Consider the following 16,744-nt stretch of genomic DNA (forward strand, 5'->3'; position numbering starts at 1 on the left):
AAGAAAAAGTAAGAAAGGCGAGTTTAAAAAACCCAAAACAACCCTTATAAATCGTATAAAGTAATATGTACAGCATAAATAATAAAAATATGGCATAAAAGTTTTATTCTTCATCCCCTTTTTCTTCATTTCATTATTTTCCACAGACGCTTCTTAATGGAGCATGTGGACATTACCAGACACCTCCAAAGGATTCATCCCCGGCCAACACTCTCATCTCATCTCATCTCACGTCAATCCCGCATCCCTAAGTGGTGACGAACAAAGCCAAAAAAAGCACAAATCAAAAAAGGTTAATGCCAAAGGTTACGTCATATTTATTTACTTGTAATAATAGATTTTAAAATTTTATTGATTTGTTTAGGAAATCAACAATAATTGGCGCAAAATATGTTTTGAAATATTTTTTTGCAAAAAAAATAATTTTGATTTGTATAATGTATCCAAATATTTCAATTTTGGTGACCACTTTTAATGAGTGTATATAACTCACTATTAGAACATGCAAATCAAGTTGTGGTAAAGTGGGGTTCAAACCTCACACCTCTAATCCGTGAGTTTGCAAAACTAGCCACGGGACCACAACCCGATTCATAGAAATAAAGATAAAGAAGGAGTGAGTGAAAATAGGGGTGTGGATATGTGGGTGTGTATATTAGAATGGGTGAGAGGGACCGTACAAATTTGCTTATACATAGAAAAATTAACATACCTCTCAATTCATTAGACGAAAATTTAATCAATTGAGGGATGTGTAGTTTCTTACCATGTGATGTAAAAAAAAAGGATCTTAAAAATAAGTAGGTTATATGTACAAGATCTATATACTCATTAAAAAATAACTGCAATCCGAAAATAACAATGCATTAATATATATATAGATATATATATATAGATATATATATATATATATATATATATATATTTTAAATTAACTATGAAAACTGACCAATTTTTTTTGACTAGTCTGTTTTTTGGTTGACTGGAAGATATCGTCACACTAACTTGTAAAAATTTTAAGTCCACAAATGATAAAAATATTAGTTTTTGCGTCTTCGGTTTACATTTCAAATAATCTATTTAAATGTCGAACCGGTGAATTCATAATGTCACATTTTTTTTTTTTAAATGTCGAAAAAGACTTGGCTACAATTTGCTATTTAAGTATAAACAGTTTTTATTCTCCCTTGTAAAAATGACATTAAGGGATTTACAAGTTTGACAAGTTAGGTCGAAGATATTTATTTTAGCAACCAGCTACTTTATGTGCATATATTTTTGTACTTTAAATTTAATTCATAAAAAAATAATGAAATAAACAGATCTTTCTCGAAGTTGTATTTATGTAGGTCGAAATAATTTTATAAATTGCTGTCACAAGGTTCAAGATTGCATGCTTTCGTAATGTTGGTAAATGTACTCGTGCAATATGCAGCAACTCAATTGAGTTGAACTTCCTGCAAGGAAACATCGTCTTTAGTAACATCCCTGAAGTCTGCTGAATCGTGTTATTTGACTTGGTATATTTAATTTACTATGGGAATAACTTCCATTGAAAGCTGTGTAAATGTGCATTTGGTAAGCTTCCTCTGGGGTAAATGTTTTATGGGTTTATTCAGGTGTATAATGAAAAACAACGCAGCCAAAGAAACCAATTGTGAATTTATTAATTTTTAATTTTTATGACTATTGCCAAAATTGTTGATTTGCGTAATTGTTCCACTTAGCATATTATTTATATTATTGTATTTGTATTTTCATAGCGTTTCCACACTTCTTAAGTATTCATAAATATTTTTTTTTTGTTATAATGAAAAAAACACATTTTTTTATTCTTTTACAAAATACTACTACAGTTTCGGGAGAGCACTTATTTCATAATTGTTTATAATGAAGTTTTTTTTTAAATTGTTTTCATATTTGCTAGACTAAGAAACATTTTCTCTCGAAACAATATTAAAACTGTGCTACTCAATATTACAAAATTCTCGAAACCCTAGATCTCCAAATAATTATATTTTGCTTAGATGCAATACAATGCAGCTTTAAATCATTATAATATATGTGTGGGCAAAAAAAAATATTAATCTTTAGGAAATCTTAAATCAAGGCAAATTTTTTAAACATTTCAACCCGTCATTGACTGATTTAAGTGGCTTCTTTACACATTGTGTAACATTCACCATTTTGCCTATGCTTGAACATCCATATTTTTCCATCTGTTGATTTTACTGAAGCTAAAGATCTGAATACAAGGCAACGCTTGAAAACAATTTTCCAATGTTTAAACTTCTGCACATATATTTATTTGTTTCATCAGTAACCACACAAGACCAGCCAATTATGATTGTGCCTTTTAAATGATTAGACTTTCAATATTCTCTTTTGAAACGATCTCTGTTGAAATATGTCGATCTTGATATATTACACCGCATAACATACCCGGGTAGCAGTAGACCAAGAAGGTTTGCACAGAAACATTGAATATGCATGAATCTGTCAAAATACCACACGCCAGGGTGGCAGATTGTACTTGCTAAACTGTTAGACGTATTGCTTTGTACACAAAACACTTCAGTGGTGGTATTCTGAATCTTCTCTATTCCCTAGAAAGTGATTAATTTAGGGATTTTCATTTTTTGCGTGCACCTTAACTTTGCTTAATTTATGGCCACAATGATTATTAAACGTCAAACAAATTTAAACTAACTAAACGAATGTAACTAAATATAAAAATGTTCATTTAAACCACTATTGCGACGTTAAACATTACCCCCAAACACTTAATTATGTTTAATTTACCAAACCGTATTCGTTTTTTTTCCGTTTTAAAACATTTTTATACATCATTTGACATTTAATCATCAGTGTGGTCATTTTATGAAGTAAAGTGTGGTCGCATTAAAAAAATATAAATCCCTAAAATAACCACTCTCTAGGGGGTAGAGAAGATTTAAAATACCACCCGTGATACTGGAGTAGGAGAAGGGGTAGGGGTTACCGCTGTAACAAATAAGCTACCTTGCCGGAGCAAATCGTGTATCGAAGCGATTTTGCGCAGCTTACCATTATATTTGACATTACATAAAAATGTTATTCGATAACTTTATTTACAGAAAAACAAACAAATAATTACCTTTTTTTATAAATCTTTGCTACCATTTGTATTTTTCTCCAAATATAAATAAAAATATTAATAAAGCGCGCCCAGCGCCTGCAATGAGCCAAAGAACTAGCCGATTACTCCAGCTTATTTCATCATAAAAATAAGTGTACCATATTTTAAACATCTTAAACCCAGTGACGGGATTTTTCTCCTAGAGTAAACTTGCAGATTACATGAATTCTTCGGAGATTCTCAATTTGGAAAACAGCATCTGAAACATTATTTTTAAGAACTATTTTTCTTTGAGATGATATTTTTGACATATGACACATGTAGCGCTCGACGCGGCTGTTTTTGGCATTATTCACTTCTAGAACAAATCAGCTCGTTTCAGTCGTAATGAGAGTATCTAATACTGACTGAACTCATTGTGCTATTTTTCATATACTTTGATATTAGTTTATTGTTAAATTAATGGATAATATAACCACACAATATAATATATCACAAAGTTTTAGTTGATTTCATGGGTAAGAGTTGTTGTATTACATAGAACCACAGAAAAAAAGCAATTTATAGTATTTATCGCTTACATTATATTATGTACTTACTATGAAGATACAAATAAATTATATTTTTTATGGCTTACCTGCGAATAAAATCACTGTTTCCCACTGCAACCTTGTATAGCAGCATCAGTTGGTATTAGAAGAAAAAGTTAAGAAATGTAATAAATAAAATAACTTATCTTATTTATTGTTTTGTACACCATTTTGTGAAAAGAATCTAAATTATATCGTTATTGTATTTGAAACAATCAATATAGTATAAAGTTTCCGCAAATCAAGTTTTGTAAAATTTCCATTGAAAATAATCGTAAAAATGGCGTTTTTTGATAAAAAAAAAAATTAAAGCGCCATCTATAAATAATTTGTTTCATATTTTCGTTTGGAATAATCATCTTTATAGGTGTAGTATAAAATAAATTTAATGTAAATTCCTTAGCTTCAGTTATCTACACTTACCTTGCCTTCACAAAAGGCGCATGATTGCGGATCAATTATTTATTTATAACTGAACCTAATAATCAGATCGATTTTGCCAATTTGCTGGCTGAAATGAATTTTGATAATTCCCTTTGTCGCACTAGAAATATTACGTTACTGAGCAACGACAAATGCAACACCAGAGCAACTCAGAATTTTCTATTAGGAAGAGCAATTTGAGAAAACGCAAGCTCTTGACTTATTTAGCGACTCAACTCTCCGCTAAAAACGAAAACTGAGTTGACTACAATAATATTCAACCCCGTTATGAAAAAAAAGAAAAAAAATACTAAAGCTACCAAACATGTAAAACAAACACCACATTTTACACACATTACTCCATAAGCCTCACTCTACACTCCATATTTCACAACAATGGAGATACCAACACAAATAGAGTCAATCATATTATTATCGTTACAATTTGTTGTCCTATTAAGAAATCTTTATATGTATATATACTCCTCTGTACGTGTGATGTCACCGTACTCCTCCTAAACGGCTGAATCGATTTACGTGCGGTTTTCAGAGAAATATAGATCTTTGCACTGTGCGTGTTAGATATTAAAATCTTCAATCGAATATGTTAAAAATAAGTTGGAAGCATAATTTTTTTTATTTATCGATCTACCAGAGTTGCATCAGAGGAGAATGCATTTACAAAAAAAGGAAAGATGTTGTTTCTTTGAGTGTAAAAAAATATTGTTTTTGGATGTTTACAAACAACATTTGTTTTTTGTGGATCTTAATCAGATTGTTTCATTAAATTCCTCATAATTTCTACCCATCTATTTGTTGTTACTGGATTTTTGGTTTTACTAAAATAATTTAAAATTCAATACATTTTCAAAAATCGTATTCTTACATAAGTATACCCCTCTGTTGGTGAGAAGACCTGCGTTTGACGTTTGCAAAAAGAATGCTATTTTTGAAAAAATATTTATTTTATGTTTTTGAATTAACCATAAACAAGTACCTACCTAAATCAAATATTTGAATATTAACAATTTTTTGGTTTTAAAATTCAATCACAAACAAGTACTAAAGTACTTACTTATCAATAAAAAGTATTTTTCCAAGGCAAGCCAACGTTTGGGCAGGACAATTTTTGTCGGGTCCGCTATTTGTATTATATATATATAGTGTTGTGTACGTAATCGGTGCCGTGCTAGGTTTATGTTTTTTTGTAATAATATAATTGTATTAAACCAACTGCACAGTGTGCACAAAAATAAATATAAATATTTTCATAAAGCAAAACACGTTTTTGAAATCAAAACACGTTATTATTTAGAAGCTAAGCAATTTTACGTCCTAAAGTTATACACGATATTTCAGGGCCGAACAATGGACAAAATTCCTTCCACGAACCCCAACCCCTTACATACCCAGCCGCTTTCTTTGTCCGCGTCTGGTGCGTATCGCTTCGTTGGTCACATACGTTGTTAATTTAATTATTTTTATTAAAAAATGCACCTTTCATAAATATTTCTTAGGACGTTTTAAGAAGCACATCTTAAACAATGTTCCTCTGAAGCTTTGCGGTATGGTTCTGAGAAACCGTGTATAACTCGCTCTAAGATAATAAAAAATTCAGTAGAACTTCTAAATGAGTGAGAATTTTCAAAAAATCCAATAAACTGCATAAATAAATGCACTTTCGTCAAAATATTCCAAAAATAAATCTTCCCCTGAATCCAAAAAGCTGTGGTCCATTTGGAGGCAAGTTGGCGTGCCAAAAAGGCCGAGATAATTAGAGGCGGGTATTTTAATTGCATCAATTTGCATGCAGTGGCCAATCCCCAGCCAATCCAGATATCTGTAATTAACTCTACTAGAAATACCCATTTTGTTACTCTTCAAACTCATTTGGATTTAGTGCGTGGTAATCCTAACGAATGGTAATCATGTTTTGGTTGCATTTATCACTATTGTTATTTCCGACATGAATAAAAGTTTTTGTTTTTTTATTTTTGCCTTATAATGAAATTTCTGTTTTTTTTATATTTACGTCACGTGTAATATCAAGGTTAATCAAGAATAAAAAAATAATTTTATATTATTTTATAAAATTTACTATTGTAAAACAAAAGAGTTATATAAAAAAAGGAATACAAAACATATTTGTTTGAATCACTGTTAAAAATTAAATAATATAAGATTCATTATTTGATTATACCTTGTCAAAAAAGCTTGTGTAGCTTTAAAGGTTGGTAGATAAAATAAAAAAAGGCGGTTAATAACAATATTGTTTTATAGATATTTTATTATAACATTTATTTACGTATTTGAATTTTTTTTTCATATTTTTTACTACATACTCACTTTATTTATTATAACAAAAATACCACAAAAGCATGGACTGTGCATTGGTTTACTAAATCTAGAATATATATTACAAAATCTATAGTGTCGAAGTGAATAGAGATATAAATTTAATTGGAAAGTTTTATAATTTATTTATTTTTTTATTTTAATACTTAATATAGATATAAATATATTTTACCGGAAAATAGGAGTATAAAAAAAGGAAAACATAAAGTAAATGTAGAGATAAAAAAATAATTTAATTAAAAAACTAAGTTAAGGAAAATTAAATGATATATAAATAATATTTTGACTCCCAAGCGGGATTTACATAAATTTATTTCATATCATTTCATTTTTTTTTTGCACCACAACAGGCCAGGAGGCCCAATTCCAGTGGTGAATTACATTACAGAACAACCAAACTTGAGAAAAATCACATTTTAATTTTTGTGTTCTCACCGGGAATCGAACCCGGAACCTTCCTTGCGTAAGTCAAGCGTCTTGACTACTACACCATGAAGGCCGCCAAAATTAAATTCAATACACTTATAGACCTTACGTTATGACATCGGCTGGTTTACATGGTCACTTTACACACTGTGCACATTCACCATTCTGCCTATAGGTAGTTGATTTCGTTAATTTGGATACTACATTCGCATGCCTGTTACTTTACATAAAAAATGAAAGTATGGAAAAAACTAGCGACATCTTTTTGACTATCGAACAAAACCAACTTTTTGCATCGTAATATCAGCGGTACGATTTTTTTAATTATGAAGTTACTTACTCACTTAAAATGTTTATATTACAAGTTTAATATCTTGAAGAAGGGTCGTTTTTCTGCTTTGATGTTTTGTTGAACATTAAACTGAACTTTTATCTCATGATTTTATTAGAATTATTTGTCGTTTAATGTGTTTCGTATTCATTTAATAATTTAGCAGTAGGAACCAGATTATATCTATTTTCGTTCCTTTAAAGGAGTTTTATAAGTTATATATCACATAAAAGAGTTATATAAATAACATTTCTAAAGTGTCTTTTTCCAAATGTGAATTGTACATACAAAGGAACTAATTATGTACAAAACTCTCCGATTTCGCGTTTACATTCTTTAGCTAACAAATTTACTTGTGATATAGACATTTTTACTACAACAATTATTCATTTTAAAACGTTTCTAAATGCACTGTTTATAACTTATTATTAAAATCATAGTAAAACTTTCTTTGTCATGCATTTTTTTTTCTGTTTTTGATGTGTATTATTATTACCTTATCTCTTTCTGAAATTAATGTATCAAATATGTTTGTGTTCCATATATTATATTATTATCTTACATATACTTGCTGTAAACAAAGTTTTTTTGTTTGTGAAAACAACAGTTTTATTGTGCTGAAAAGCATTAATTTGTTTATTCAATGTTTTTATACGTGTACTATTTTTATCTTTTTTTGTTTAAATTCTTTACAATTTTCTTTTTAATTCTAACATTTTTCGTATTTCCATATTTATTTATTTTTACAATGCAAAGTTTCACTTTTCATTTTGCATTGCAGCGTCCTTTTTTTTGTTTCTACGTGGATACAAAAAAAGTGTTGCTTATTTTTAAAATTATGACTTACTATATACTTACCTATATAATTTTTGTAAATGTGCCTTGGGCGTATTGTAAAGTTAAATAAATACATGAAATCAATAATTGCATTAGGATAAAATACAAAAAAATCCGCGCCTAACAAACTTTTTATTTTAATAAATTCTGTAATCAAAAAACCTATCAACATTTATAGTTGTATGAAAATACAATATTTTTGGAAACAAAATAATATAACAATAATAAATGAACAATACTAAAAGTATGAAAAAATTCACATAAAAAAAAGGTTTTTTGCTTACTCTTTCTCATTTCACTAGGTAAAATAACCATTCCTTCGTAGAAGGTAAAAGTACGCATGTAATACATTGTTAATTTTTCGTACGCAAATAACTATTAAAAATGTAGTCAGTTGGTTCATCATGCTACCATGTTTTACATCTTAAATTCCATCCGACCAATTTCCGGTGTCTCAAGGTATACCTCTTTGCCAAGACGGAAGCTGAGGTCTTGTTGGCTAATCTGATCATCTGTTTGATCATTCATTGGTTTCCCATCAGTTTTTGTTTTTTTCCTTCTTCCTCATATGTATCTTTTTATATACATCTTATTTAGAGAACGCATGCGTGATCTTAGCTTTGGCAACCATTTTTAATAAAATTACATCCAGTGACAAAAAAAAAATCAATTAAAAAAGTTAAATGATCATCAAACAAAATAAAATAAAGCTCACACTTGCCATAAAAAGTAGTTCTCTTCTTGTAGCATATTATTATTTTTAATCGATTTTTACATTAAAACCACCAAAAAATGCATAAAGATTTTTATAAGAAATACGATCCAATATTTGATGTGGACGAGACGCCGATTGATAGTTTAGAATAAAGGTAACCCACAGTATTTTGAGTTTGTCCAAATTTTTGTTGACAAGAACTGGATTCAACTCCCTAGGAAGCTGTTAATATCAACATATTACAACAGAGATGAAGAAGTATAAAAATAAAAAAATATTTTTTTCAGGCGTTGCCTAGTATGTAGGTCAAATAATTCAATTACACGAATCTCACCCACGTTAATAAACGTTTTAGCTCTTTAACTTCTTAAACATCAGCAGGTGAAAGAATTGAAGGAATATAGATGTTCAAATATGGTCAGAATGGTGAATGTTACACAGTGTGTAAAGTGGCCACTTAAACCAGCCAATGACAGGTCATAAGCCCTGTAGATGCCTAGATTTATATTTTAGCTTATCTAAAATGTTCTTCATCTCTGTTTTAATATGTTAATAAAGGTAACCGATTGAAATTGCATTGTTGTTAACTTTGTAAACGTGTAGCGAATAATTTGCGAAGCGTACTTTACTCTACATGCAAATATATTTTACTTTCTACTATGTCACGTTTATTTTAACGTTTTCTGATACTTTATGATGCATCACTTGAGTTCAAATTGTATTTGAAATATGAAGATCGTTCGTTTATTTATAACTTACATTTCTTCCGTTTAGATGCACAAAACTACATACATTTTTGTTATACGCTGTACTTTAGTTTAGAGTTCATCTAATACTAAGGTCTGTTGTTTCATACTGAATCAGTCGATTTTACGTATGCATACCTACTTTTATTTAAGAGATAAATACTTAAAATAAATCCAATAAAAAATATAAAACTAATTACACTGTCAACAAGTGAATTACTTAATCAATATAAGTTTATCTGTAACCGATTTCCAGTCCAACGTCTGTTTCGTTAAACATTTGTTCATATAAAATTCGAACTAGTAGTTTTTTTACAAAAAATGAGCCAGGTTTCCCTCGTTTCAAACTGTTCAAAAAATAGGTTAATGAAAACCAATCGAAGCTGTTGTAAAATCTACAGTAGACGTACAGAGAATGTAGAGTATATATTATTTTGTAGAGTAGCAGCTTACAACTTGCTGTGCACTGCAGTCCAACTTTTTAATTGTCATCAAAATTTCTCTATTACATTTAACCAACTACTGTTATGTGAATGTAAGGAAATATTAGTATATTACCTCTTACCGACTTTTTATGTCTACTGATTTCGAGACGTACCCGTCTCTTCGTCAGGACACTTACTACACCAACATGCAAATACTAAAATACACTTTCACCTTAACCATCCCCGTAGTATACGAAGTGTGTTCAGAAAACAACGGGGTTTTTTTATTTCGTGGGTTTGGAGAGTCCTATTATAATTTTGTTTTTATATTGGTGTACATGCCTTTGAAGTACGAGTATGCTAAAATTTCAAGTGTATTCATTCTTTACTCTGTCTGTGGCAGCCGACAAAGTAAACAAAGAAAAAATGAAACTGATAATGTGATTTGTTAACTATAGTTTGTAGTTCCATATATATTGTTTTTATTCCTTTATAGTTAAAAAGTTAAAGTTACTAAAGCATACGTTAAAGAAATGTTACATTTAAGTTATGAGAAAAAAGAACCAACCAAAAAGAGCTAAAAATATACAAACTTACTTATTAAATTTTAGCTTTTTTTTATTGTGTATTCTATTTAACGCTTATTTTAATGAATTCGTAAGGTAAAACAATAAAAACGCCTTGTTTTGGGCGTTTTAAAATGGCTTTTAACTTATTTAAATAAGTTTTGGTCTCAATCTTGTTTCGGTTGGTCACTAAGGACATCAAGTTTTTTTTTCATAAAAGCTTTTTTTTTTTAAAACATATGTATACATGTGTATATTTTTTTATTAATTTCAAATTATGAATTTCACTTAGATAATTTATTTAATAATTCATGACTTGGCCTTTATGTGCGATTTTTAATAAGGGTGGTTTATACCTTAAAGCAATAACAATTTTTTTTTTTATATATATTTTTATTATAAACCTTATTATGTTTAAAATTTAATTTAGTTTTTATATTAATTATTAATTTTTAAAGTTCTCGTATACTTTTTATTTCAAACTTTTGTTTTATTTAAACTTTTTTTTTTTTTTAAATATTATGTTATATAATTTTTAGGCTTGATTATTGTTCCTTAGTTTTGAGTGCAAATATGTAGTTTAAAAAATATCAAACCTTATATGTTTATATTATAAATTTGTAAAAGGCAATTATGCCGTGTATGTTAATAAAAATAAAATAAATAACACGCCGCTGGCTTAACCGCGAAGTTAGCTGCAGATTACGCAATACAACGCGCTGTAGATACTCGGGTCTAGAATTGCAAGCATAAACCAAAACCGTCCGTTACAGGTTTGTTGGTAAACTAAAAACCAAACCAAAACCAAACTAATATCAAACCGAAATTTTGGAACGCTTTTGTACTATTCAAAAGAGCTGAGGTTTATACAAATTTTATGAAATAAACATTGGTGATCAGAAAATTATACACAAACACAGGAAATCAACAAATCTCATATTTGCGATAAGACACTGCACTGGCGAATACAAATACTGGAGAAAATTTTATTGGAATTCCGAATTAAATTTTTTATTTATTAAATCATAAAAATTTTTTTTTGTACTCCCAGGAGTTACAACAAACTCATTTTGGGACAGAAAAATATTTACATATAGGTATGTTAACAACAATAATATAGCAACAAATAGTAATAAAGTAACAAGTAATAATATGTACATAAAAACTGAAATAAGATAGCAAGCAAATATATGATACAAATTATACATCCGCTTGCCATCCTTCAAACAATCCATAATAAAAATTAAAAATAAAATTGTTATATTTACATATTGCAAGAAAGAAATATTTAAGGGAAAAAAGAACTTAAAACTAAATTTCACCCTCCACGTACCTCCTCAAGTAGTAATTTTTTAAATGAATACAGTTATTTATTGACGTTCTATAGGACTCCGGTAGCCTGTTGTACTCGCTACAAGCAAGGTATAGCAGAGACCTTAGACCATACCTTGTCGTGCGTGATCCAGGTACGTGAATATTTTGACGCTGTCGCGTATTATACTGATGGACGTCACGATTAAGGTAAAATGATATTGCACATTAAACAAGATTAGTCTAAAATTGCACGCGACCAATGCAATCGTTAAAGTAAGAACTGAAGCAACTGGGCTATGATTTGTGTGACAGTAGACATTTTGTCATTGTTTTTAATTATTTAATTTATTGTTTTTGCAGGACTGGTAAGCTTCACTACCCAACTGACGTCTGTGGTCCCCTTTTCGAAGAAGAACTGGAGTTTTGGGGACTGGATGCTAACCAAGTGGAGCCATGCTGTTGGATGACATATACTCAGGTTAGTTATAATTTTTATGATTTTATATCTAACTTCTAGCAAAAACTTGTCACTTTGGACCTCATTTGTCATTCAGTTTGGTGAATCTCACTCACATCAATAAAGGTTTCAACCCTTTTACTTCACAAAAATCAACAGATAAAAGAGGTAATTTGGACGTTTATATATAGGCAGAATGGCAAATGTTACACAGTGTGTAAAGTGGCCACTTAAACCAGTTTATGTCCTGGTCGTAGACACGAGTAAAAACCAGAAGTCAGCTGTTGGATGACATATACTCAGGTTAGTTTTAATTTTTATGATTTTGTATCTAACTTCTAGCAAAAACTTGTCACTTCGGACCTTATTTGTCATTCAATTAGGTGAACCTCACTCACATCAATAAATGTTTAACTCTTTTACTTCACAAAAATCAACAAATAAAAGAGTTGAGGTAATTTGGACGTTTATATATAGGCAGAATGGCAAATTTTACAAAGTGTAAAAAAGTGGCCACTTAAACCAGCTTATGTCCTGGTTGTAGACACGAGTAAAAACCAAAAAATACGACCCCTGTAAATATCTAAATTTCCATATTCCCTTCTCAAAAATATTTTCCTTCTATGTTAAAACAAATCGAGATAATTTAAACTAAGCTATTCCCATAAATATATTTATTTATTTATTTATTAACGGACATTGTCCATGTTTACAATTTATAGGGTTTGAATATTACAATAAAAGAATAGTTTAAAACATTAAAAAAAGAAAAAAAGAAGCATTAACAAACATAAGGGACATCGTGACAAGATCTATACCATTTATTTAGTGCTTATTTAAATCGTTGTAAACTTGAACAAAAAAGTCCAGATTTTGTCTTGAGTTAACAATACGACAAGACATTGGAGAATTAGGGCCATAGTTTGTTTTGTACTGATCGATGAACAGTACTTCATGGTTTCTCAACCTACGAGTCAGAATATTGAATTTAACTAGTACCAGTAATAATGGATCATCGATTATACCATTTAGTATGCCGAACATATATATGGAATCAATATTAGTTCTACGTTTTTGTAGACTAGAAATATTTAACATTGACTCTATATCAGCATAAGAATAATTACCTCTCTCTAGTCCAACCAGTAGTAAAAGCCAACACATAGTAAAACCATGATTGAAAATTTCTGTTTTCATCATCATCATTCCGTTTCAGCACCTAATGGTGCATGGAATACTGCTTTAATACACCAACTGCAGCGTATCGTAGATGATTAGCCTTGCGTTTCAGGCGCCAGTTCAGGGACTATGAAATATATCTACTACTACTATCATCACACCATTTCCCCGTTGGAGTAGACAGAGAAGGTGGACTACCACACACGTCTATGTTGAAGTACATTTCTAGCTTCTTCCACATTCATACATCTTGTAATACATGCCCTTCGGCTGTGTGTGTTTTTGACATGACCGTACCTAAGATTTTGGTTTACCTGATCATGCCACGTCATTTTGGCCACTCTCGTCCTATGTTACTACTTATTCTTACCAATATATCTGTTTTACCATATTTTTACCATCATGACAAACTTATCTCAGTGACCCTTTCTTGATCTTATCAACTAATAAAATAAAATAAAATGACCAGTCATTATTTCATTTCATTATTCGTAACCCAGGTTACGAATAATGAAATCAGGCGAGAGTGCAAATCTGAGACTGAAATATTTTTATGTAAAAACACCTTTTCAATTAAATATTTCATATCATCTGTGTCGGAAATCGAACCTAAACTAAATGTGCTGATTATTTTACCAATGAAACAGAATTCCCCTTCCCGCTTTCACTTGTATATAATAAAAGAAATTGTTTAGTCTCCCACCAGTCAGATGATCTTACCAACGAAGAAACTTGCCCACTGGTGACAATCTTAAATAAATAGGAGGAAAAAAATATTTTTTTATAAATGTCAATAAAACTCAATCTATTTTTTTAATTAAAATTTTTAGTTCAACTAAACTGCAAGCAGCTTGTCTGTTTAAAGCATATTTATTTCAAATCATTTTAATATATCGTGGAATACCAACGCATTTAATTTTTTTAATAATTTTAACTTTTTCACATAATTAAAACATTTTACATTTATATGGATGCCGTACTTCCTGCTAGCAGCAAAGAAGACCTGCAATTCTTGGTAACAAAAGTCTACGATGTACGCAAGAAAAGCGGTTTGCTAATGAATGTTGATAAATCGAAAGAAATGGTTTTTGAAAGGGATGAAAGTATAACTAAATGTGAGATCAGTGTGAATGGAGATATTCTGAATCAGCTTTAAGGGTTTGCGTATCTGGGAAGTATGTTTACTACGGATGAAAAGACTACAAAAGATGTTGGAAGGAGGGTGAGTACCGAAAACAGGGTGAACGGTGCACTGAAATCTACGTTGGCAAACAAATGTTTGTCGCTGGAGGTAAAACTAGCAGTTCACATAGAAGTGAGTTGAATGCTGTCAAAATGCGATCTCTCCGGCAAATGTGCTGTAAAATGATATATGATAAGTGCATGAATGTCGAAATCCGTGCACTACGGAAGGCTGAGACAAGCATTATCGACAAAATCAAGAAAAGGGTGCTGTATTGGTTTGGACGTGTGAACGAATTGAATGGACAGCGAAAAAACGGCTAAAAGGATCTACATTTATACAATAATTGTACTAAGCAAGTTTGATGAAGCCGATCCTTACCCTCTTTAACTTGGGACACAAGGAGACATCTCCTTTTAAAATATTCCTGAAGTGGAAACTCTTATACCCATATCGTATTCGTTTGACGAAACTTCCAGACCTCGCAATTTGAAGAATATTTTAAGGGTTTATTTAGATTTCATTGCGTAATTGAGATATCTCCAAAAAGACAATGCCAACATTTAAAAACAATGCTTTTTGTCAAAATGTATTTGATAAATTCATTGTAAAGTTATTTTATACAAATATGAAAATAAATCTTTATTTACCATAATACGTATTGTGATATATACAAAATATTCAAGCAAAAGTATGCATGGTAAAATGGCGGACTTATTGGTCCAGCGATTTCTTGCCGTCTTACTAAAAATAGTGATTAAAAAGAATAAAAAATAAATAAAAAGATTACTTATTTATTTATTTATTTTATTAGGTAAACAAACAAAAAGTGTGTATACATATATTGCCAATTTCTTTGTATATTAGTGTAAGAAACTCATGCACACACCAAAAAAATTGTTTACACTTAATACAAAAATTTAACTTAATACTTAATACAATAATTATGTTCAATATAATAAGTGTAAAAGAAATTACGAAATATTAGCGGTAAAAATATTATATTAATTGTTTATTTATTTGACAATTTTAGTCTGCATTACTTTACGGGTTGTTTAACCCATCATGTAATGGATACTGTAAATATAAGGTAGAAATTAATGAATCGAAACCAAATAGCTGCTTTACTCCCGATATGTACAGAAAAATAGGTATATGTTATACAGAGCGCATGGACGATTGAGAGTCTAGTTCATAGTTTCCAATTATGATGTATTTCAATTATAACAGATAGGAACTGGATTACAGAACGTCTTGTAGCTACAAAGCGCATGGACGGTAAGAAATCTAGCCCCCATTTACATTATGTTTTTATTTGAAGATGAAGTGTACTGTTTGAAAAAAAATAAAAAAACTCATTTTATAAAAAGATTAAAACGGGTCTTGCAGCTACTAAATGCATGGACAGTTGGAATTCTAAAACCCATTTACGAAATATAGGTATTTGATTTTTTTTTTTTTTATTTATTTTTTTTTATTTAAATTTTATTGATAAACCCTTACGGGTTACATACATTTAACAAAATGTTTTCACTTTTAAAATTCACATTCTACTGTTAATAATAATATTTTTAACATCTTTTGTAAAGGTTGCCTGAGTCTTTTGTTTAGTTTTGTCTGGTAGTTTATTGTATAATTTCACTCCATGGTTTATAAGTCTCGATTGTCCTTTTCTCGTTTTAAAAGATTGTGTATGATATTTTTCTGATATTCTCGTATTGTGTTCATGTTTACTACAATTTTTTTCAAGTTTTAATTCTTCGTCTACAATTACGTCAGTGGCTAATTTATGAATAAATTTTAAAGATTCTAGTTTAAAGAGTTCAGTTACGTTTAATTGTTTAGTTTGTTCAAAAAGTTCTTTAGTTGCTGTTAGATAGGGAAGGTCATATACTAACTTTAATATTTTATTTTGCTGTCTTTGTAGTCTGTTTATGTCATTTTAATATCCTGTTCCCCATAGTAGTTGCATATAACATATTTTAGTTTTAACATATGCTTCATACATTAAAATTTTTTCCTTTATTGGAACAAAGTTTTTGATTTTAAAAAATAGACTCGATAAAGTTGCCACTTTGC

At 29.8% G+C, this 16,744-nt stretch overlaps 1 protein-coding gene across 1 annotated transcript in view; it reads left to right on the plus strand.

Moving 5' to 3' along the window:
* Shaw (potassium voltage-gated channel shaker cognate w) overlaps window positions 1–16,744 on the plus strand; it is a 177,394-nt gene that overhangs the window by 27,775 nt on the left and 132,875 nt on the right. The window contains exon 2 of the mRNA XM_088235396.1: window positions 12,207–12,324. Within this exon, the coding sequence (XP_088091522.1) occupies window positions 12,207–12,324 (118 nt within the window). The remainder of the gene's footprint in view (window positions 1–12,206; window positions 12,325–16,744) is intronic.

Source organism: Micrasema longulum, unplaced genomic scaffold (assembly GCF_059751315.1).
Source record: "Micrasema longulum isolate JH-2025_06_02 unplaced genomic scaffold, ASM5975131v1 h1tg001371l, whole genome shotgun sequence".
Classification (NCBI taxonomy): Eukaryota; Metazoa; Arthropoda; class Insecta; order Trichoptera; family Brachycentridae; genus Micrasema; species Micrasema longulum.